Consider the following 23,581-nt stretch of genomic DNA (forward strand, 5'->3'; position numbering starts at 1 on the left):
AATCCCTGTCCAAGGCAGTAGATTTAGTTGTCCACATTTCTTAATAACCAGTGAAGTGAAGTGAAAGTCGCTCAGTCGTGTCCGACTCTTTGCGACCTCATGGACTATGCAGTCCATGGAATTCTCCAGGCCAGAATACTGGAGTGGGTAGCCTTTCCCTTCTCCAGGAGATCTTCCCAACCCATGGATCGAACCCGGGTCTCCCGCATTGCAGGCGGATTCTTTACCGACTGGGCCACAGGGGAAGCCCTATAATAACCAGTAGACACCTTTTTTTTGGTCTCAATAAGCAAAGTATAATCACAGATTGGAGACTGTCCCACAAATTTCTTCTTAAATGAGAGGCCTCCCTCCATCCCTCCCTTCAGGGTGGGATTTTTTTCAGGGTGATATTTTTTCCATCGACATAACGCTGGCCACTGTGCTAGGTGAGCCACATATAGACCAGAAGGGAGTGTCCTGTTCATCACAGGACAGGACAGTGGAAGTGGAGGATTTCTCAAGATGCTTGACACTCTGGGCTTTGAAACAGCTTTGGAAAGTATCTTACAAGACCCCTAAAATGTGTGCCAGTATAATGCTCCTCGTTTAGGAGAAATACATTGTGAGAAAGACAGAAATCATGAAAGTTTTGCAAATGTAAATGTAATTGGATTTTTTAAACCCCATGTCTATACTCACATCACGTTTGACCACTTTGACTGAACTGATTGCTTTATTATACTCAGGCTAAATTGACCAGTTGTTAACTGGTCGATCTAGTCAAAATGTCAAACTAGTAACGAGTGTGCAAGCAGCTCCCCTGTCAGAAAAGCACTGAAGGCTGCAGCTGATTGCCTATGCCCTTCCTTCAAGGTGACCTAGACGAAAAGAGACCAGAACTAATGGGCAGTATTGTAAGGGAGACAAATTGGCAGCTGATCATCTGAGCAGAAATGCTTGATGCGAACTTTTATTCCCATGAACGAGATACTTTCATTGCCAAGTTGATTTTTGGCACTTGTGCTATTTTTAATAACCAGTGGGTGTTGTATTGAAGCCATTGGCATGCTGTTTAGTTTAGCAGATTGGAGAACTCCTAGAAATGTTTAACTTGGAAGAATTCACAAACATTTTGCAAACAATGGTATTTTGATGCCCGCACATCTGTGGCTCATTTAAACAGTGCCTTAGTGTACCAGCACTCACAATCATTGATCAGGAACTCTCCCCTGTTTCCTAATGGGATGCCTTTGGCTTGCTTCCCCACTCTAGGAATCCCAGCCATCATGGTGGCAATCATACTCACTGTGAAAAAGGATCTGTATGGGACTCTGAGCTCAACAACTCCATTGTAAGTACCAGCATCTCTGCTTCTCCAATGGTGGTGGTCTCGACCATCAGGGTATGGTGAGGTGTTCCTGGCCTGGGCCTTGGTCTTGAAACACTGGCTTCAGGGAGGAAATTAGCCTCAGCCTTTTTACTCTAACAAAGTAATGGGTGCACTGATAAAATGGTTAGGTGGGTATCTGAGGCATCTGGACTCCATACGACCTTGGTCAACTTACTTTACCTCTTTTTTCCATTTCCTCCTCTGGAAAATGGGCATAATAATGTTTATGCTCAGTGCTGGGTGCAGATTAAAATGATGCCATGTATATAAAGTGCTCAGCATGTGGCCTGTTCCATGGTAAGTAATATGCATCTGGCTGTGATTATTAATTAGTTTATCTATTTAAAAAATTTTTTGGCTGGTAAAGAGCTCTCAAATTTATGAAATGGGAGTATGATAATGATGTAGATACAATGCAAAGAAACAGTAAAAGAAATCGACATAATAGACATCGGCAGCTGTCATGGTTAGAAAGCTCTCAGAACTTAGGAGTTGGAGGAGCCACTATAAAGAAATACTAAAGTGGGTTGGAAACCTTTTCCGTATTTCAGCCACAAAGGTCTCCTAAAGAAGACTCCACCACTTTCCTTTGTAAATTGGCTTGGCCTTATTGTCCTGTTGTTGTATTTTCTCTTTTTTCTTTTTGATATACAAGCCCAGCTGTTTGGTTCTCTCACCCACAAGTACCAGAGAATAGCCATTCAAATCACTCTGCCTTTCCAGAACCTTCTTTCACAGGCCTGTAGATAGTTACCATGCAGTCCTTCAGGCTGTACAATGTCACTTTATACTTCGAATCACTTTTTACTTATCCATTCTTCATTATCTTCATTCTCTTTATTGTAGCCTCTCAAGTTCTTTTTCACTATAGATTTCCTCTCCCGCTGGACTGCAATCAAATGCATGAGGTCTTGCCCCCCAGACCTCTCTGTCTTTCATATTGAGATGACAGTTTCCAGAGGGTCAATATTGTACTACCACTGCCAGCAGATGCCTTCTAATTATAATTCCTTGTTATCCTTTCTTTCTCTCCCCTTTCTCTTCCCTTTCTTCTCATCTCCTCCTCCATCTTCCCTCCTTGCTTGTTTTGTGACTTAAAGGGTCCCCGATGTCTAATGGTGATTCTTCGTCAAAGATCAAAAGCAAAAGCAAAAGCAAAACCGGAACAAAATCCACTCCACTCTCCCTGAAAAGAACCCTTTCATATGTGAATTGGTGAGGAAAAGGCAGAGTACTCTAAGAGCTTTTTTAAAAATAATTGTATTTTGAAGAAATAGTACATGTGCAACGGTATAAAATTCAAATGTACAAAAGGGTAGAGGATGAAAAGTAAAGTCCACTCTCAAAGCCCAGCTCCCCAGTTTCATCCCTCTATACAACTCTTATTACCAACAATCAAATTTGTGTAGATATTCTCCTGCACACTTTATCACCCAGATAGTAGATATACACTGCTTTGTACTTAACATGTCATGGAAATGATTCTCTATGCGAACATATAGTACTACCTTTTTAAAAGAGTTTTCTATAGCCTTCCCTGGTGGCTCAGATGGTAAAGCATCTGCCTACAGTGTGGGAGACCTGGGTTCAATCCCTGGGTCAGGAAGATCTGGAGAAGGAAATGGCAACCCACTCCAGTATTCTTGCCTGGAAAATCCCATGCACGGAGGAACCTGGTAGGCTACAGTCCACGGGGTCGCAAAGAGCCGGACATGACTGAGCGACTTCACTTCACTTTATAGCCTTTTTCAAGGTTGAAGATGATATTTGGGGAACCTTAAGTTCTGGGTTGTTGTTTTTTTTACCACAAGGTCGAACATCTTTATTATTATAAGCTACAGACATTTTGCAATAAATGCCCAATTCATTGCACTTCAGATTGGCAAATAAGCACATACAGGAATGCAGTAACAATATTTATTAAATCTAAATCTATTTAAAAGATCTATTTTATCCAGTCTAGTTGATTTATAGTGTTGTGTTAGTTTCTGGTATACAGCAAAGTGATTCAGTTACACATATATGTAACAGTTTGCATTTGCTAATCCCAAATTCCCAATCCAACCCTTTCCCATCCCCATCCCCACTGGTAACCACAAGCCTGGGGAACCCTAAGTATTAGCTTCTACTGGGAGAATTAAATGCATCCCTCACCCTGAATCCCATCTCACCCACACAAACACACAAAAGGCACTTGTATATGAAAGTAACCATACCAACATGAACAATATGACCACAGGGGATTTTCCTGGTTCTGGAAAAGAAGTCTCAGCTAAGTTGACACACAGTTATACTAGTAAAGCTTGTCTATGTTTAAAAATCAGAGATATCAGGATTGGGAACTCATGTACACCTGTGGCGGATTCATGTTGATGTATGGCAAAACCAATACAGTATTGTAAAGTAAAATTTTAAAAAAATCAGAGATGATGTCTGTAGTAACTGGCATATTATGAGATGAAGTATCTGTTCATATAAATTACTACATATTTCTTCTTTAATAGAAACTGTAGAGCCATTAATCAATCCAGTGGCCAGAGTTGCCTTTTGAAGTTTAAATCTCTAGCTGTGGTGGGAGGTCAAAAATAAACATCATATTTGAAAGCAATACAGTTAGAGCTGTCCTGTTTTTGTTGCATTTTCATTACCTCTGATGATCTCTTTACTGTTTGATATAACATTCTGAAAAGCCAGTCATTACCTATGTCCTTTCGCTGTGATATTTAACATACAAAGCAGAATCTATCCTGCAAATAATAACTCAGGTGTAAGCCACATTGGGGAAAATATATAATTTCATTTTCTGCTGTTGAGGAAGAAAATAGCCTCCTAGGGAACTGGACTGAGAAGTTTCTGCATGCCTAAGGCAGAACTGTCCTCTACGATTTCTAAATTGAGGCTGGGCAAAACCCTGGACTGAGGCTCAGGAGACTGGAGTTCTGGTCTCAGCTCTGCCCCCAGTGAGCATGAGTGAACTCTTTCGGGTTGGTTTACAGGTATCCTCACATGAAATGAAACTGACTCAGTGATCTTCAGAGGCTCATAAAAAAATAGCAGTTTGAAAACAAACAGAGTCACAGATGTAGAAAACAAACTTATGGTTACCAGGAGGGAAAGAGGGGGAGGGATAAATTGTGTGTATTGACAATACACACACTACTATGTATAAAATCAATAACTAATAAGAACCTACTGTATAGCACAGGGAACTCTACTCAGTACACTGTAATGGCCTATATGGGAAAAGAATCTAAAAAAGAGTGAATATATGTGTATATATAACTGATTCACTTTGATGTACAGCAGAAACTAATGCAACATTGAAAATCAGCTATACTCCAATAAAATAAGTAGCAGTTTATGTTTCTCTACCTCACAATGGGCTGCTCTCCTTGGTCTCTTCCAGCTGTTGGATTAAAGATGATCCTATCTTCTACATCTCAGTGGTGGCTTATTTTTGCCTCATATTTTTCATGAGTCTCTTCATGTTCTGCACTGTTCTTGCTCAACTGAACTCCATGAAGTCCCAAAGCCAGAAGATTTGATGGAAGATGATTCTACAAGACCTCAAAGGCACAACTGGCCTGACCTTACGTGGTCTCACCTGGGGGGTTGGCCTTTTTAGCCTGGGGACCTGTGAGGATCCTTTTCTTATATCTTTCCGCCATTTTTAACATTTTGCAAAGTAACTTGTTTCTGTGTACCTTGTGCGGCTCAAGCTAGACCTCCATCAAAGCTCTTACTGCTTTAGAAAATCTTACCTTTAGTCTTCAGTATTTTTTCAAAGGAGGAAAAAATAATCCAAGAGGCCTCTGCTGTCAGTGACTGACAGGAAGCCATTAGAAACATTGGCTAGATGTTAGGGCTTCATTAAATGAGCCCTCTCTCTCTTACTCAGGGATGTAGACAGAAACCCAGATAGCTAACTCAGCTCCAGCTAGTTGGCCATTCTCTATGGAACACTAATTGGCAATACTTCCTACAGTATTCATTGCATCAATACATCATGCTCCTAAGTGTACAGATTCAAATCCTGTTGAACACAGAAATCACTGAGCAGTGGAAACATTGAACTGTTGACCCTATAGACTCTGGCTGCATCAGATATCCTCATATTGTGGGAAGGAACCTGGTTAGGAAGTTCTAGAGCCATAGGGGATTGAAGGTGGAGAGCAAAGAGCAGTGGGTCCTGGCAAGAAGCCAAGGTTCTGATCTTGGTTTTGCTACAAACCAGTCTTGAAAAAGTTACCACAGCTGGTTGAATTAACTGATCCTAAGTTAATGACTTTATAGCCCTTCACTCTCCACTTTCTAGTGAAAGGAGCAAATGATTGCTGAAGTTATTAAATGGAAGACCAAGGATGCCATGAAAAGTAAAAGCTAGGGCTCTGGTTAACACACCTCTGAGTAATTGCTGCTGTTTGTTTTAATCTGATGTTGCCTAGTTAAAATTTTTGGCAAGAAGAGGCACACAGAATAATCCTGGGTGTCTCAAACTCTACCCCACAGTATTATCCTCAAGATTGGCTCAGTTCATTTGGGCTACTAGGGCAGGCTGTGAATTGACCTGGGAAGTCCACTGAGTTAGGGTCTCCTTTATTGCTCTTAGGGGCTTCCCTGGTGGCTCAGACAGTAAAGCTTCTGCCTGCAATGTGGGAGACCCGGGTTCGATTCCTGGGTCGGGAAGATCCCCTGGGGAAGGAAATGGCAATCCACTCCAGCACTCTTACCTGGAAAATCCCATGGACGGAGGAGACTGATAGGCTACAGTCCATGGGGTCGCAAAGAGTCGGACACGAGTGAGCGACTTCACTTTCACTTTATTGCTCCTAACCCTTTTACTAGAGTAAAGGCAGCTGGTGATCCCATAGGGTGCTCAGCAAGAAAGAGTACTATGGTCAAAGAACGTTGGGGAATGCAGAAAAGTACCTCCCTCACTCTTGAAATGGCACAATGTACCTTGGCATCTGCAAGCTCTGAGAATCGAGGCTGGGGAAAAAACGTTAAAACTTTGTTTCAAATTTGGCCTTTTAAAAACCTCAGAACCCTTTATCCTTGTGGTTGTTAACCCCTGAGGAAACACGGGAAATGTGAATTGCTCTGCAGTTACTTTAGGCCAGTCATTTACAAGGTGCTTCAGTGGGTGGGGGAACAATTCAGAATAAGGTATACTCTTTTACTGCAAGTCCTGTGATTCAAGAAACCATCTCATTTTAGAGCAATGAGGTGTATCAACTTAAACTTTTTGGGACTTCCCTGGCAGTCCAGTGGTTAAGACTTCACCTTTAATGCAGGGTGTGCTGCTTCCATCCTTCGTCAGGGAGCTAAGATCCCGGAGCTAAGATCCCACATACCTCATGGCCAAAAAACCCCAAAAAGCAACACTGAAGCAATGTTGAAGCAATAGTGCAACAAATTCAATAAAGACTTTAAAAATGGTCTACATCAAAAAAAAAATCTTTAAGAAAAAAAGAAAGAAACTTTCTGTTCCACTGGATTCCACCAACCAGCCAATTCCTTTTAAAAAAGTTTTTACTTTCTGGCCACACCGAGTGGCATGCAGGACCTTAGTTACCTGACCAGGAATCGAACCCATGCACCCTGCATTGAAGTGTGGAGTCTTAACCACTGGACTACCAGGGATGTCCCTTATATAGCCAATTCTGATTGGAATATAAAGAGACACAAAATGTGTTGTTTTTGTCCGCATGCCGTCTTTATTCCTTCTGGCAGTGGGGACAGAGTTTTTAAAAGTGCTGCATACCACTGTCACATGGCTTCCTTTGAGGCCGCCAGCACTTGGTCATATCCGAGGGAGGCCCTGGCGATGGTTCTTCATTTTACTTCCTGACTTTACCTGGCCTCCACTGAGATACCCCGGTCTCAGCAGCATGATGCTTTGAGAACGAAAGTGCCTTGCTCTAGACTGTGTACGGAGGTGGATTCAGAACCAAACGCCTGTGTGGATTGCTTCCTAAGCAGTTAACTCCAGGCTTCTCTCAGGCACACGAGCTCTGAGGAGAAACACACTCAACCTTATGGAAACAGGGATTAAAGAGAAAGCTGACGAAAGAATCAGAAAGCAAAGAAGTTTAGAGCTAAAAGCAGGGGAGGGGTGTTTGCAAAACATCACGTGCTCCATTCTCACACCGGAAAGAGAGAGTCGTCTCTAAATGGGAAGCCTGGATGGGTACATGCAGAATCCAGGGAGATATCTCCTGAGGACGAACACCAAAGCCCCACAGATCCAGCATCGACAGAGCCAGGCTGTCTCTGTCTGTCGGATAGGCTTTATGTCAATCACCAAGCCTTCCTAGTTCCTAGTCCCACCTGCAAGATAGAATGTGCCATCTTGCAGAGAGGGGGTTTTCGGATCTCAGAGTTTCAAACTCAAGTTCCATAGACATACACACGCACATACACGTCCCAAACATTCAAAACAAGAATGCAATGAAACACATGAACAAATTAGCCATTTAAAAGACAGATGGCAAGTTTGCAAGTTTGGCTGAAGGGGGTTGCCCTGTGGTCAGGTGTGAAAAAATGATGTTCTTGATGAGCTATTTCTGAAGGAGGGATGCACAAATAAAAATACAGGTGGCAAAAACCTGCTATCTTCCCTCATGGCTATGTGCTAGTGAGTAAGCAGATCAATCTGTTATTGGAAAGAAAAAGGGAGGCTGTCAGGCAGAGAGGGAGAGCTGGCACGCAGCTCATTGCAATTCACAGAATAACCTTTAATTCTGAGAACTAGCTAAACTCCGTGTAAGAAATCAGAGCAGTAAGAGGGGCTGCTTTATCACTGTGGCCTCCTTATTCCTGCTGAAGCTGAAGGAGTTTTAATTGCCCTGAGACCAAGACTGGGGTGTGCTCTCATCAAGTTGCTGGACTACCTTCCAGGTGGTCGCTGCTTAGCCAAAGAGCGAGTGCTGCTGGCTTCCTCATCACAGTGGTTCGGTTACAAATGGAGATAAACCCCTCAGGGGAGGTAGTGAGATTTCTCATTCTGTTTAGCCTCCAGATTGCTGCCTCCCACATGAAATCAGAGAGTCTCAGGGCTGGGGCTTGGGAAGCCAGATCTTCCCATCAAGTAACAGTAAGCCTCCACCTGAAGCTTCCTAGAGACAGAAAGCTCCCCACTCCATGAAGCAGAGCATTTAATGTCCCTTTTTTCTTTCTTTCTTTTTTATTTTTATTTATTTATGGCTGCACTGGGTCTTCATTGCTGTGCAAGCTTTCTGTAGTTGTGGTGACCGGGATCTCTCTGGTTGCGGTGTACAGGCTTCTCATTGAGGTGACTTCTCTTGTTGCTTCCCTGGTGGCTCAGCGGTAAAGAATCTGCATGCAGTACAGGAGATCAGGGATTGATCAGGTTTGATCCCTGGGTCAGAAAGATGCCCTGGAGAAGAGAATGGCACCCCCCTCCAGTATTCTTGCCTGGAGAATCCCATGGACAGAGGAGCCTGGCGGGATACAGTCCATGGGGTCGTGAATGAGTAGGACATGACTTAGCAACTAAACAACAACTCTTGTTGCAGAGCATGGTCTTTAGGTGCATGGGCTTCATTTAGTTGTGGCACATGACAAGCTTAGTTGCTCCTTGGCACGTGGAATGTTTCCAGATCAGGGGCTGAACCAGTGTCCCTGGCATTGCAAGGTGGATTCTTAACCACTGGACCACCAAGGAAGCCTTTATGGTTTTTATTTTTATTTATTTAAAAATTTTTAAGTTGCATATATTTATTTATTTACTTAATTTTGGGCCATGTGGCATGTGGGGACTTAATTCCCCAACCAGGGGTTGAACCCATGGCCCTTGCATTGGAGGCACAGAGTCTTAACCACTGGACCACGAGGGAAGTCCCTTCTCTCTTTTTTTTAAATTGAAGTAATGTTGCTGTACAATGTTATTTAAGTTACGGGTGTACAATATAGTGATTCACAAGTTTTAAAGCTTATACTCCATTTTACCCATTATATATTGTAATATGATTACCACTGTAGCTTCTAATCAGCTCTGAGGGTGGGGACAGGGTGGGTAGGGAGAGAAAGACAAGGAGCCAGAGAGAGAGAGATTGTACAATGTCTTTTATAATCTAATCTTGCAAATGATGTGCCATCACTTCTGCCATATTTTATTCTGTTGGTACAATATGGGAGGAGACTATATAAGGATATGAATGCCAGGGTCTGGGCTACATTGAAAGCCATCTCAGAGGCTGCTTCTCATTGCACATCTGACCTCTCAAGCTCTAAAACTATGGTTGATGTGAAATCTTGATACACTTTCTTATTATCACTGCCATTGGGAGGGAGCTAGAAAGGTGACCTCAGAAAACTAGTAGTAGCCTTGGGTTTCCTTAGGAGTATTGATGGTGGCAAGAGTAGGCTTGAGTCTAGGCACCAGTGACCGGGAGTGAAAGAAGCTGAAAGAGACTGACCTTCTTCTCCTGACTTCGGGTTCCTCATTTTTGTGTTCCACTGTGCAATGAAGGAGCATGTGCGGAAGCAGTGGCAGCTGCTTTTCTGTTATGGGTGGTGGCGACTGGATAACGCTTCTGGTAAGATGCCGTTTGGGGTAAAGTTTTGACTTGTGCAGCTTTTCCAAACTGATGAGGTTAACTGGCCTCCTGACTTGAGTTCATACAGTGTTAGCATCAAACGGAGGCTGTTTCCTTGCCAGGAAAATGATTTGTACTTTTGTGTGGAGATGAATGAAGTCAGGTGAAGGATGTGATTTGGGCCATATTTTAACTTAGTGAGGCTTCACTTTTGGCCTAAATTCCTTGGACGGCTTGTCCTTGCTGTCACTTGAGTCTCAATTCAATTAAAAGAACATTGATTGAGTGCCTGCTGTGTTCCAGGCACTGGGTCCCAGGGGCTATCTGGCCCGTAGCCAGATGTGGGAAACAAGGAGTGACGGTAGAGGAGGAGAGAACTTGTCAGCTTCCCTAAGATGGCTGGTGGGCTGCCCAGATGCCCCAAAGGTCCTTCCTGCACAGTGAGAGATGTAGTGGACTCTGGTGTTGCCACTGAAAAGAGCTCCAGTCCAGGCGAACCAGTTTTTTACACATCCAAAGGCTCTTCCATCCCATTTAGGTAGCTTCTCTCAGTCTCCATGCAAAGCTCAGGTTATTGCCTTTAGGGAAGGTGGAGCTTGAACTAGAAGATTCTATAAGCAGCACAGAGATCCTGTTCCTTTTTGCTGGGCATGTCAGTAACCTGCTGGTCCCTGTACTGGGCTCTAGGGAGAGAGGCATCCTTGGTAGGTGAATTGGCTCTGCCTGTACCACACATTATGGTTCAGGCTTACTTTTCACTCTTTGAGGCATCCAGAGTGAACAGTCTGTACATTGAGCTTTATATTTTTAAGAGGATTCTTGAGGTATAATCTACCCATTTGAAGACTACAATTTGATGAGTTTTCCATTTTTAACTGTTTGGGGTGTCGTTTCAGATGGCAGCACCTGGTGTGGGCTCAGTGTCAGGCAGAAACAGGAGAGACTGAGGGAAACCTTTGTGCACAACTTGTTGACATCATCAGTCAAGTCAACTACAGCTAGTTCCATTGTGAAATCTTTAGGCTCTGCCCAAGGCACTTCTAGAGAAACAAGCTCCCCAAATGGTGAGAGAAAAGGCTGTGCTATCTACACTCACATTCCAGAGACACTGAATTAGTGTGAGGCCACAGATGCGGTCTTGGGAAATGATTCTTCCTCAAGACGACACGCGCAGGTCCATGTGTACACCCAGGCTCACTCTGGGCCGAGAAACTGCATAGAAGCACATACTGAACGTAGTGTGTACAATGCAGTGGGTGGTTAGATTAACGGAGGAGAGAAGACTGGAGGTAAACAAATTATTCATGGGCAGTTGCAAATGATCATCACACACTGTTAAAATCCAAGGGCACCTTATATGCTGCTCAGTGCAAGCCCCTATTTTACAGATGAGGGACCTTAAGCAGGAAAAGGAGTATGCTTTATGGACAGCCACTCAGCCCACCAGCAGCAGAACTGGGGCCAGAACTCAGGTCTTCTGGCTCCCAGGCTAGTTGCTCATCGCACACCCTTGAGAATACAGGGTGTGCTGCACGTCACTCTTAGATCCTCACCTTCTTCCATAGGAAGCCAAGTTTCTAGGTACAGTGACTGGTGTTGAGTTGGAGTTGGGTGTTAGGAGGGAAAGTGTAGCGAAAGGATTGATCTGAAAGCCTAAGGTAAAGAGAAAGGCAAACTAGAGCAAGAACTTAAGAACTTCAAGGTGGTGGTGTAATGACTTCATGTTCTGTGCTTCCGGCTGTATCGTACTGCAGGCTGTTTTCCTTTCTTAAAGACCAAAGTAGAGTCCAGCCAACACACAGAACACCTCTGGTGGCCTGGCTGTAGTCATTCTCCCACCATCTCAGTGCTGGTGGTGGGACAGCCTCACCCATTGTAGTTTTCATTCTATTGGCTCCTTCAGTAGTCCTGTTTCCAAGAGCTGCAGCCAATCTGGAAGCAGTATGATGGGTTAAAAAAATAAAAAATAAAAGCACCAAATTTGGAGTCAGAAGGCTTTGGCTTAAGCCACTAACTCTGTGACCTTGGGCACATCACTTCCCTACTCAGAGTGACATTTCCTTACCTTCAACATGGTGGAGGGTGGAGTGGGGGCCAAGATGGACCATCTCCAAAGTGCCTATCAGCTTCAGGACCGTGTGAAGCAACATCATTTTCCCGTTTAGGCTCATTGACTAGTGTGGGGGTCTCTGTCTCCATTTCTGCCTGGTGGTGCGTATGAAGAAAATCTTTCCTTGGCCACAAGCATCCATCAAACTCTGGCCAGCTAACCTGAAGCTATGTTGGTGCTCATATGGAGGCACTGATGAAGCATGGCATTTGGGGGGCCAAATTGTGGGAGTTCCTTGGATGGTAATAGCTGTGACTGATTGGGGAATGTTTTTCTAAGAGGGTGAGTTACTCCTGGCTCCCCTGCTGCCTCTGAGGGATATTGTTTCATTAGCAAATATGCAATACAAATGGAAATGTTTTTCTTTGAAAGAGCAGTAGTAAATACCACATCCTGGATTGAAATGTTTAACAACAAGCTATAGACCTGGAGAGCCCAGGTGCCTGCAGCCAGCACCGAGATGCTCATTATTTGTGACAGTAACTCAGCCAGTGGGGCAGGATGTCCAGCCTCTTGGGCCACAGGTTCTAAAACTGCAATCTGGATGCTGCCATCAGACGTATGGCAGCCAGAATTTGATTCCATTAGCACTGAGTGGAAAACTTGCACCTTCTGTACCACTAGGCACTCTCAGACTTGAGAAACAGCTGAACCTTCAGAGCAAGAATATCAGTTTCATAGGGGATGCAGATAGGTGTGCTATTATTTTACGTTGTCTCTTCCTGAAGGCCTCCAGTCTTTGCCCATGACTAGCCTCCCCTTGGTTAGGGTTACTGTGAATAACACAGCTTGTAAGTCATAATGCAGGTTGAACGGATGCACTTGTAATTGCCTAACAATGCTGTCAGAATGAATTAATTCACCCTAGATTGAGATTAAACTATCTGAGGAAAGCACCACAACTTTTATTTCCTTTCTAATTCTTCTATTCATTCCTTCAATTGATAAACATCTCTTTTGATGCTACTATATGTGCAAAGCCTGTAATGCCACAGCTGAAAATGCTCTTTTTTTTCCAATGCAGACTACTTTGATGAAGATCCCAACTGTTTCTCTTCCTTGAGTTGTGAAGCTGTGTCTAATAGTGTGAGAAGAATATGACCTGAGAAAATCAAAATGAATTCCATTCACAAACAAAGATTTTATAAATAAATCCCAGCACAAATCCCACTTTCCCCCACCCCCAGATTGTGGAAAATGTTGAATTTGTAAAACCATCTGTTCCAACTTCGTATTCTAAATATTATTTTGGAAGGGGCAGAATGAGATAGCATTTAGTGAATATTAAAGCTAGAATAATTCTCCTATTCATTATAATAGTTGTTTCCTCTCCTTTGGTAGAGAAGACATGAGCTTATATTAGGGGAGAACTGTCTACAGAGTTGGAGATTTTGTTTCAAAAACTCTCATGTCCACATCCTGAAAGGAAAAAAAGATCATGGTCAGAGTCCTCACTGCACTGGGGGTCAAGCAATTTCAGGAGGCCCAAGTTTCCAGGTGCCCAGTTGGTCTGACACGCATGCAGGAAGGAGAGAAGAAAAGTCACAAGGTCCTACCTTTTGAGGAAAAAAAATGCTATCCTGTTGCCTTGTCATGACAAAGCATCTGAAATCCCCATTATTCAAGTTACTCTTTTGATTGAAGCCCTTTGTTAAAATGTCAACATGTTTTGTGAAAACGGTGGCTCATCAATCCAGACACCCATCAGTTCCTTAGGGGGGATGAACTCAACCAAGACAGCCCCTGAGGCACAGCAGCCAGGGTTCTGAGCAAGGGAACAGGACAGGAGCTGTCTGAAGCCAGTGGTTCTCCCTTGGGAGGAAAGGATAGGTCAGGCTAAGCAGGACAATAGAGGGATGGAGGTGAGAAGACTCACTGAAATGGAGTGACCCTGAGGATGAATTTTGCCTACCTTGCTCTCTGTGGCTAAGCACAATGGGTGGCCTTCTTGATCTCATCTCAAATGCTGTCACCAAGGCGTCCCAGCCAAGGCAGGTTGCTCACATTTGCCCTTAGGTATAAACAAGTGAAGAGATGAACATTCTGGAAGGATACACAAGCAGCAAGTATGAGTGACAGTCTTCAGGAAGGGGAACTGGGTATCTGGGAACCAAGGAGGAAGGGAGATTTTCTTTTCACCCTATATCTCTTTGTGTCTTTTGAATCTTGTGCTGAGTGTACTATTTCTTCAAGAAATAAATAAATGAAAATAAATAAAGGTAACTGGACTATTCCAATGAGGAACAAAGAGATAAATTCTTGGGTTTCAATATCATAAACCGAGTTCCCCATTACTCTCATGAATGTCTATGGTGCAGTGGGCCATGGAGAGAGCAGAGCTGAGTCCATATCGCAGCTCTTGGCAGAGATGTGACAGATTCCTAGATGTGAGGCTTGGGGTAGTAATATTACATTCATCTTAGAGTTGAAGTGAGGCTTAAATGAGATGAGGGCTATACATTTTCTAGCACAGAGAAACATGATACAACTTAACCACTTTCTCTTCATATTGGTAACTCTTACCTACTCAGCTCTCACTCCCTCATGGTCCGACCCACCAGGTCTACTCCCATTAAAGCTACTGTATTAACCCCTCTAAGCAAGATTTAACACTGACTACTAAACAGACTGGAATATTGGTGCTAGTCACTGGTATAAAGCTCTTAGACCCCTGTGTGCTCCCTCTACTGTCTCACATAACAAAAAATTGTAGGTAGGCACTTAGGCCCCTGGATATCTGACTGAGTCAACCCTGTTGTCTATGAAATGTCGTCCTCATGAAATCTCACCTCCATTGTTCCCCATAGGGCTTTATGTGGAAAAAGCCCCATAGGGCTTTTTTTTTGGTAAGGGAAGGTGAGTGAGTGAGAGAGAAAGGACTGACATAAATGATGAACAATGTATCTTGAATGTTAGAAAATGTCTTTGATTTGGCAACATTAAGTCACTTTCATTCAAAAATAGATTTAGGGACAAGACTTGGGTGTAATTAGCAAACCTATGCATATTTATGGGCTTCTCCAGTGGCTCAGCAGTAAAGAATCCACCTGCAATGCAGGAAACATGAGTTCAATTCCTGGGTTGGGAAGATCCCCCAGAGAAAGAAATGGCAACCCACTCCAGCATTCTTGCCTGGGAAATCCCATGGACAGAGGAGCTTGGCAGGCTACAGTCCATGGGTTGCAAAAGAGCTGGACATGACTTAGTGACTAAACAGAAACAACAAAATGGATTCTGGAAGTGCTTTGATTTGGGGGGACCATTTGGGACCTTGGAAAATGCCCCTGATTGTATTTATTCTCAGGGAGTAATAGGATTCTGATTGTTCTGAATGTGCAGCTTGTCTCTAATGATCTGACATGCTGTCAAGAATAGAAACACCAGTTTATAGAAAAGTTCATGATTCGTTTCATGGCTACTCCTGCTAATTAGTAAAACATGAGTTTATGGCAAATTAGACAACACTGAAAGACTGTAGGGAAAACACTGATTAAATATCCTTCAGGTATCCTTTGGTTTACTCTTCTTAGACCCACAAAATGGCAGACACTTGCTTGAAAAAGGACTTGAGTAATTATGGGACAGAGACTCTAGAACCTTTAGGCTGTTTTCAATCAACAGTCAACCTCCAAGCATTCGTTGAGCTCTGCTGAGAAGAGAAAGATTCAGACATGTAGTACTTAGGCCACTACCTCCTGCAGCTTCCTGTTTACCTGGGGAGACAAGATACACACATTGGAAGAGTGAATGATTAAAGCAAGGATGTGGTGAAAGAGAAGTGCATCCCCTGCAGGAAATGATGTGCTGTTTAGTCAGGCTGAGAGTGGGGTATTCTAGGTTTGGGGGTGCAGTTTGGGTAAGGCAAAACTCTGTTTCTCAATACCACAGGTAAGTGCTCTTCATTAAATATTGGTTTAAATTGAACATCAAAAAAGGAAAGAAATAATAAATGTTGTGGCTGCTGCTGCTGCTGCTAAGTCTCCTCAGTCGTGTCCAACTCTGTGTGACCCCACAGACGGCAGCCCACCAGGCTCCCCTGTCCCTGGGATTCTCCAGGCAAGAACACTGGAGTGGGTTGCCATTTCCTTCTCCAATGCATGAAAGTGAAAAGTGAAAGTCAAGTTGCTCAGTCGTGTCCGACTCTTAGCGACCCCATGGACTGCAGCCTACCAGGCTCCTCCGTCCATGGGATTTTCCAGGCAAGAGTACTGGAGTGGGGTGCCATTGCCTTCTCCAAAATGTTGTGGAGAATGTAGCAAAAAAGGAATCCTGTACACTGTTGCTGGGAATGTAAATTGGTGCAGCCACTGACGGAAAACAGAATGGAGGTTTCTCATAAAACTAAATATAGAGCTACCATATAATCCAGCAATCCCCCTTCTGGACATATACCCAGAGAAAACCATAATCTGAAAAATACATGCACCTCAATGTTCACAGCAGCACTGTTTACAACAGCCAAGACATGGAAGCAATCTAAATGTCCATCAACAGAAGAATGGATAAAGAAGGTGTGGTACATCTATACAAGGGAATATTACTCAGCCATAAAAAGGAACAAAATAACACCACTTTTAGCAACATGGATGAACCTAGAGATTCTGATACTGAGTGAAATAAGTCAAAGACAAATATATGATATCACTCATACATGGAACTAATTTTTAAAATATGATGTAAATGAACTTATTTATAAAACAGAAACAGAATCACAGACATAGATTTATAGAAACAGGGAAGGCATATGACATTCAGGGCCCTGTGTTGCAGGAATCTGGTGTGAATATTGAAAAAAGATGCAAAAGAAATCAATAATAAGTGGTAACTTCAAATATTGAAAAAATTCATGTCATCTAAATGCATAAGAAAACTACAGATGTTTCCTTAACATATGCAGTCCTATGCAAATGATTATGCAAATTAAATTAAAAATTAGGACTGGCAAATTCCCAAGTTTTCAACATTTACTTCTGTGAACCTAGTATTCATCATAGAAACATGGTTGATGGCTTTTGCTCACACCTCCTATCACTTAGGTGGGGGGGAGGCGAGCCTGAAGGATGTGCTACATTAACAGGGGGAAGGCACTCAGATCAGGGGACGTGCTAGATAGATGGTTAGATAGATAGATAGATAGTTTTCACCTTCAAAATGTTAACCAGCTCATCCATCATGCTTAGTTGGTTTCGGACAGCAATGGGACTAGAAATGGAAATTAATCTGAGTTGCAGTGAATTTTGATGAAGGCCTAGTTCATGCGAGAAAGATTGAAAAAACAACCCTCAGCCCACCAATTCCCAGAAGAATGGAAAACTTTAGAGCAATTATAGAGGAAGAATAAGAACCTGGTGTAGAGGCTCCATCAAATCCTCACACACTGGCCCTTTCAGGAGTAGAGACAGAGGGGTATACTTAATAGTGGATCAGACGTCCCCAGTTGGTAGACCTAAGAAATCAGGTTGTGAAGGCTGTCAATGAGCTGGATTGGCTTCTAGCTGCCTTCCACCCGGGAAATATTCCTCTAGGTCTTCTCCCCCTCTTGTCTTAACCCTCACAATGGTCAGGTAACATACCTACTCCTCCTACACCTTGACTTTTTTCTGATATTGCTGTTGTTTTACATTTAGTAATATATCAGTATATAAAGAGCTATTTCTTTTAAGACTGCATGGCATTCCATTGTATGGCTACACCATAACTTTTTAAGCAGGTTTCTTAATGACAGCTTCCAAACCTTTTCTATTTCAAAAAAATGTTGCAATAAATAGTCTTGCACAGGTAAAAAAAAAAATTGGAGGGTGCACTTGAGGATGGGGGACTGTTTTCCCTAGTATTAGAGCTAGGGGCCACACAGCTAGTGACAACTAGAAAAGAATCCCTCTCTGCTCTGCCTCCTTTTGAGTGAGTCCAGAAATGTGAGAAAATAAAGGTTTCACGGAGGTCTGACATTCTTTTAAGCTGTTTATCTGACCAAGCACTGCATGTTGGTCATTATAGGTGCTTCCTCTGGACCCAGTCCCATGCTAAAACACCAATGAAAGTGAAAGTGAATTCGCTCAGTCGTGTCTGACTCTTTGCGACACCGTGGACTGTAGCCCACCAGGCTTCTCCGTCCATGGGATTCTTGGAGGCAGCAATGTATGTCAAAGTGCTACCCATAACAAACTCGGACTGTCCTGGGGGTAATAAAACATCCACACCAGAAGCAAATTGTCCTCAGTAACATGTGTTCACTCTTTCAGCTGTGTGGTACAGATCCTCAAGCATAATATATAGAGGTCATTTAATTACAAATCTAATTCCTCAAATATTTACTTTTAAATTAATTCATTTACTTTAATTGGAGGCTAATTACTTTACTTGGAATCCCTTACAAGAAATGGAACAGCCAACATAGTCAACAAAAGAGTCCGAAATGCAGTACTTGGATGCAATCTCAAAAACGACAGAATGATCTCTGTTCGTATCCAAGGCAAACCATTCAATATCATGGCAATCCAAGCCTATGCCCCAAGAAGTAACACTGAAGAAGCTGAAGTTGAACGGTTCTATGAAGACCTACAAGACCTTTTAGATTTAACACACACAAAAACATGTCCTTTTCATTATAGGGGACTGGAATGCAAAAGTAGGAAGTCAAGAAACACCTGGGGTAACAGGCAAATTTGGCCTTGGAGTACAGAATGAAGCAGGGCAAAGGCTAATAGAGTTTTGCCAAGAGAACACGCTGGTCATAGCAAACACCCTCTTCCAACAACACAAGAGAAGACTCTACATATGGACATCACCAGATGGTCAACATTGAAATCAGATTGATTATATTCTCTGCAGCCAAAGATGGAGAAGCTCTATACACTCAGCAAAAACAAGACTGGGAGCTGACTGTGGCTCGGATCATGAACTCCTTATTGGCAAATTCAGACTTAAATTGAAGAAAGTAGGGAAAACCACTAGACCATTCAGGTATGACCTAAATCAAATCCCTTATGACTATACAAGTGGCAAATAGATTCAGGGGCTAGATATGATAGACAGAGTGCCTGATGAACTATGGATGGAGGTTTGTGACATTGTACAGGAGGTAGGGATGAAGACCATCCCCAAGAAAAAGAAATGCAAAAAGGCAAAATGGTTGTCTGAGGAGGCCTTACAAACAGCTGTGAAAAGAAGAGAAGCGAAAAGCAAAGGAGAAAAGGAAAGATATAAGCATCTGAATGCAGAGTTCCAAAGAATAGCAAGGAGAGATAAGAAAACCTTCCTCAGTGATCAATGCAAAGAAATAAAGGAAAACAACAGAATAGGAAAGACTAGAGATCTCTTCAAGAAATTTAGAGATATCAAGGGAACATTTCATCAAAGATGGGCTCGATAGAGGACAGAAATTGTATGGACCTAGCAGAAGCAGGAGATATTAAGAAGAGGTGGCAAGAATACAAAGAAGAACTGTACAAAAAAGATCTTCATGACCAAAATAATCACGATGGTGTGAACACTCACCTAGAGCCAGACATCTTGGAATGTGAAGTCAAGCGGGCCTTAGGAAGCATCACTACAAACAAAGCTAGTGGAGGTGATGGAATTCCAGCTGAGCTATTTCAAATCCTGAAAGATGATGCTGTGAAACTGCTGCACTCAATATGCCAGCAAATTTGGAAAACTCAGCAGTGACCACAGGACTGGAAAACGTCAGTTTTCATTCCAATCCCAAAGAAAGGCAATGCCAAAGAATGCTCAAACTACTGCACAATTGCACTCATCTCACATGCTAGTAAAGTAATGCTCAAAATTCTCCAAGCCAGGCTTCAGCAGTATGTGAACCATGAACTTCCAGATGTTCAAGCTGGTTTTAGAAAAGGCAGAGGAACCAGAGATCAAATTGCCAACATCCGCTGGATCATTGAAAAAGCAAGAGAGTTCCAGAAAAACATCTATTTCTGCTTCATTGACTATGCCAAAGCCTTTGACTGTGTGGGTCACAATAAACTATGGAAAATTCTGAAAGAGATGGGAATACCAGACCACCTGACCTGCCTCCTGAGAAATCTGTATGCAGGCCAGGAAGCAACCATTAGAACTGGACATGGAACAACAGACTGGTTCCAAAGAGGAAAAGGAGTACATCAAGGCTGTATATTGTCACCCTGCTAATTTAACTTCTTTGCAGAGTACATCGTGAGAAACGCTGGGCTGGAAGAAGCACAAGCTGGAATCAAGATTGCCGGGAGAAATATCAATAACCTCAGATATGCAGATGACACCACCCTTATGGCAGAGAGTGAGGAAGAACTAAAGAACCTCTTGATGACAGCGAAAGAGGAGAGTGAAAAAACTAGCCTAAAGCTCAACATTCAGAAAACGAAGATCATGGCATCTGGTCCCATCACTTCATGGCAAATAGATGGGGAAACAGTGGAAATAGTGTCAGACTTTATTTCGGGGGGGGCTCCAAAATCACTGCAGATGGTGACCGCAGCCATGAAATTAAAAGACACTTACCCCTTGGAAGAAAAGTTATGACCAATCTAGATAGCATATTCAAAAGCAGAGACATTACCTTGCTAACAAAGGTCTGTCTAGTCAAGGCTATGGTTTTTCTTGTGGTCATGTATGGATGTGAGAGTTGGACTGTGAAGAAAGCTGAGTGCCGAAGAATTGATGCTTTTGAACTGTGGTGTTGAACACTCTTGAGAGTCCCTTGGACTGCAAGGAGATCCAACCAGTCCATTCTGAAGATCAGTCCTGAGTGTTCTTTGGAAGGACTGATGCTAAAGCTGAAACTCCAGTTCTTTGGCCACCTGATGTGAAGAGTTGACTCATTGGAAAAGACTCTGATGCTGGGAGGGATTGAGGGCAGGAGGAGAAGGAGACGACAGAGGATAAGATGGCTGGATGGCATCACCAACTCGATGGACGTGAGTCTGAGTGAACTCCGGGAGTTGGTGACGGACAGGGAGGCCTGGCGTGCTGCTATTCATGGGGTCGCAAAGAGTTGGACACGACTGAGTGACTGAACTGAACTGAATTACTTTACAATATTTATTTAGAGTCCATTAATTCTGAGGTGCTGAATGAGAGAAACACTATTCTTACAACTGACTGGGGAGAAAGAAAACCAAATACTCAGTAACAATACTGTGTATGATACTCTCATACTCTTCGTGGAGGTCTCAATTTATATGACTGGTGGGAGGACAAACAGATACAGCCTTTTTAGAAAACTGTTTTGTAATTTCTAATAAAAAATTAAACAACCCTATGACCCTGCAATTCTACTGCTAGGTATGTGCTTTAGAAAAATACAAACAAATGACCACAAAAAGACTAGAAGACAAATGCTCATATCCACTTGGTATTCATAACAGCAAAAACATGGAAAGCACCCAGATGCTTATCAGCACCCAGAGTAAACAAATTGTGGGAAACCCAAACATAGTCATACTACATGATGGTGAAAAAAGAATGACCTATGGGTACACAGAACAACGTGGGTAAATGTCAACACTATACTGAGTCAAATAAGCCAGACATAAAACATTATATACAGTATGATTTCATGTATATGAACAAGCAAAAATAATTGATGAGTATGGAAGTCAGATAAAGGTTATCTCTGAAGGAGAGGATATACTGGGTAGCTGCAAGAGGAGAACTTCTAGGGTGCTGAAACTGGTATATATCTTGATAGAGATGTTGGTTACACAGGAATTTACATATATAAAAATTTATGCAGCTGCACACTTAAAATAGAGCATTTTATCTACTTTACTGTATGCATGCTGTCTCTCAGTTGAAAAGTAGAAGGGAAAAATCTTTTTGGAGGATATCTTAGCAGTGTCCATCCAAATATAAATGTACATGTAATTATCCCAAGAAACCCCATTTCCAGCATTTTATCCTAGCACAGAAATACAAAGATTTAAGGGCAAGGGTCTTTACTGAAACCCTGGAACAGTGAAAACTGGATATAAACTAAAGCCCAACAATATTATAGTGGTTAAATAAATGTGGGCTATATATAATGTGAGATAATATGCAGCTAATAGAAAGAATGTTGCATCAATATGATTAATAATGTAAAGATATCTGTAATATATCTTATGCTAAAAAGCAAATTGCAAAACAGTACATATAGTTTGATAAAATATGTGTAAAAATAAAACTTTGTGTGTATTCATTTCCATATATATATGTAGCTCAAAATGTCTGTAAGGATATACTTGTTTAGTCAGTAAGTCGTGTCCAACTCTTTTATGACCCCATAGACTGTAGCCCACCAGGCTCCTCTGTCCATGGAATTCTCCAGGCAAGAATACTGGAGTGGGTTGCCATGCCCTCCTCCAGGGGATCTTCCCAACCCAAGGATCAAACCCCCATCTCCTGCATAGGCAGGTGGATTCCTTACCACTGGGCCATCTGGATATACCCTCCTGTCAATAGTGGTTAACCTGTGGGAAGAGTGATTGGTGGGGACTTTCACTTTTTATTGTATATAATTGTGGATTTTTAAAAGTATTTATTTATTTCCTTATTTGGCTGCATTGGGTTTTAGTCACAGCAAACTGGGTCATCATTGTGACATGCAGGGCCTTTTGTTGTGTTGTGAGGGCTCCAGAGTGCATGGACTTAGTTGCTCTGAGGCATCTGGGAATCTTAGCTCCCTGACCAGGGATGGAACCCACATCCCCTGCATTGCAAGGTGGATTCCTAACCACTAAGGAATCCACCAAGGAAGTCCCACTTATGGATTGTCTTAATTTTTATGTAATTAAAGCATCTATAGTTTTTGTAACTTAAAATTTTAGTAATGATCAGAATATTTATAGTGCTTTTGAGTTTCCCTGGCTTAGCTGATGCCATTCGCTCACTGAGATAGTAACAGTGGAGGTGATCAAATGGAGATTGTTGAGAAAGATGATAAATTCAGTCTTGGACATCTGATTTTGAGATGCCTGTGGATTTAGGTGGAGATGTCTAAAAAGAAATTAGATATGTGGTCTGGAGCAGAGGGGAGCAGTTAAGTATGGAAATAGAGATTTGGGGCATATGGATGGTAATCAAAGTCACTGTAGGAATCAGTGGCATTACTGAAGGATAGAATATAAAAGATAGAATAATGGAAGCAAGGAAGCCCAGACGTGAGAAATACCAAGGGTCAGACAGAAATGGATCAGCCTGCAAAAGACATCCTGAAGGAATGACTAGAGAGGTAGGAAGGAAACCAGAACTATGAGGTGTCATGCAAGGCAAGAAGGGAGAGGTTCACAGCAAAACAACCTAGTGACAATTTGCTGGGGAGAATGGAAATATGACAAGGGAGAAATGTCTCTTCTGGATTTAGGGACAAGGAAACTCTGGTGAGATCTTGGAGGATGAGTGTGTAGGGGCACAAATGTAGCTCTTTCACACCTAAGGAAACTTATTCAATATAGAATTTTTTCGTGGGAGTCAAACTATTAAAATGATTGCCAATACTCCCCTCCTGACTAGTTATTATTTTTCTTGTAAACATTTCACTAGTTCTTAGAGAATTATTTCATG

At 42.4% G+C, this 23,581-nt stretch overlaps 1 protein-coding gene across 1 annotated transcript in view; it reads left to right on the plus strand.

Annotated features, from left to right (window-relative positions):
- ADGRG4 (adhesion G protein-coupled receptor G4) overlaps window positions 1–14,876 on the plus strand; it is a 118,668-nt gene extending 103,792 nt beyond the window's left edge. Inside the window, 6 exon segments of the mRNA XM_052662624.1 lie at window positions 1,255–1,333; window positions 4,779–4,980; window positions 4,982–5,057; window positions 9,808–9,933; window positions 10,830–10,997; window positions 14,851–14,876. Of these exon segments, the coding sequence (XP_052518584.1) occupies window positions 1,255–1,333; window positions 4,779–4,980; window positions 4,982–5,057; window positions 9,808–9,933; window positions 10,830–10,997; window positions 14,851–14,876 (677 nt within the window).
- The last annotated feature ends 8,705 nt before the right edge of the window (window positions 14,877–23,581 follow it).

The sequence above is a fragment of the Budorcas taxicolor genome, chromosome X, assembly GCF_023091745.1.
Source record: "Budorcas taxicolor isolate Tak-1 chromosome X, Takin1.1, whole genome shotgun sequence".
In the NCBI taxonomy this organism is placed as follows: domain Eukaryota; kingdom Metazoa; phylum Chordata; class Mammalia; order Artiodactyla; family Bovidae; genus Budorcas; species Budorcas taxicolor.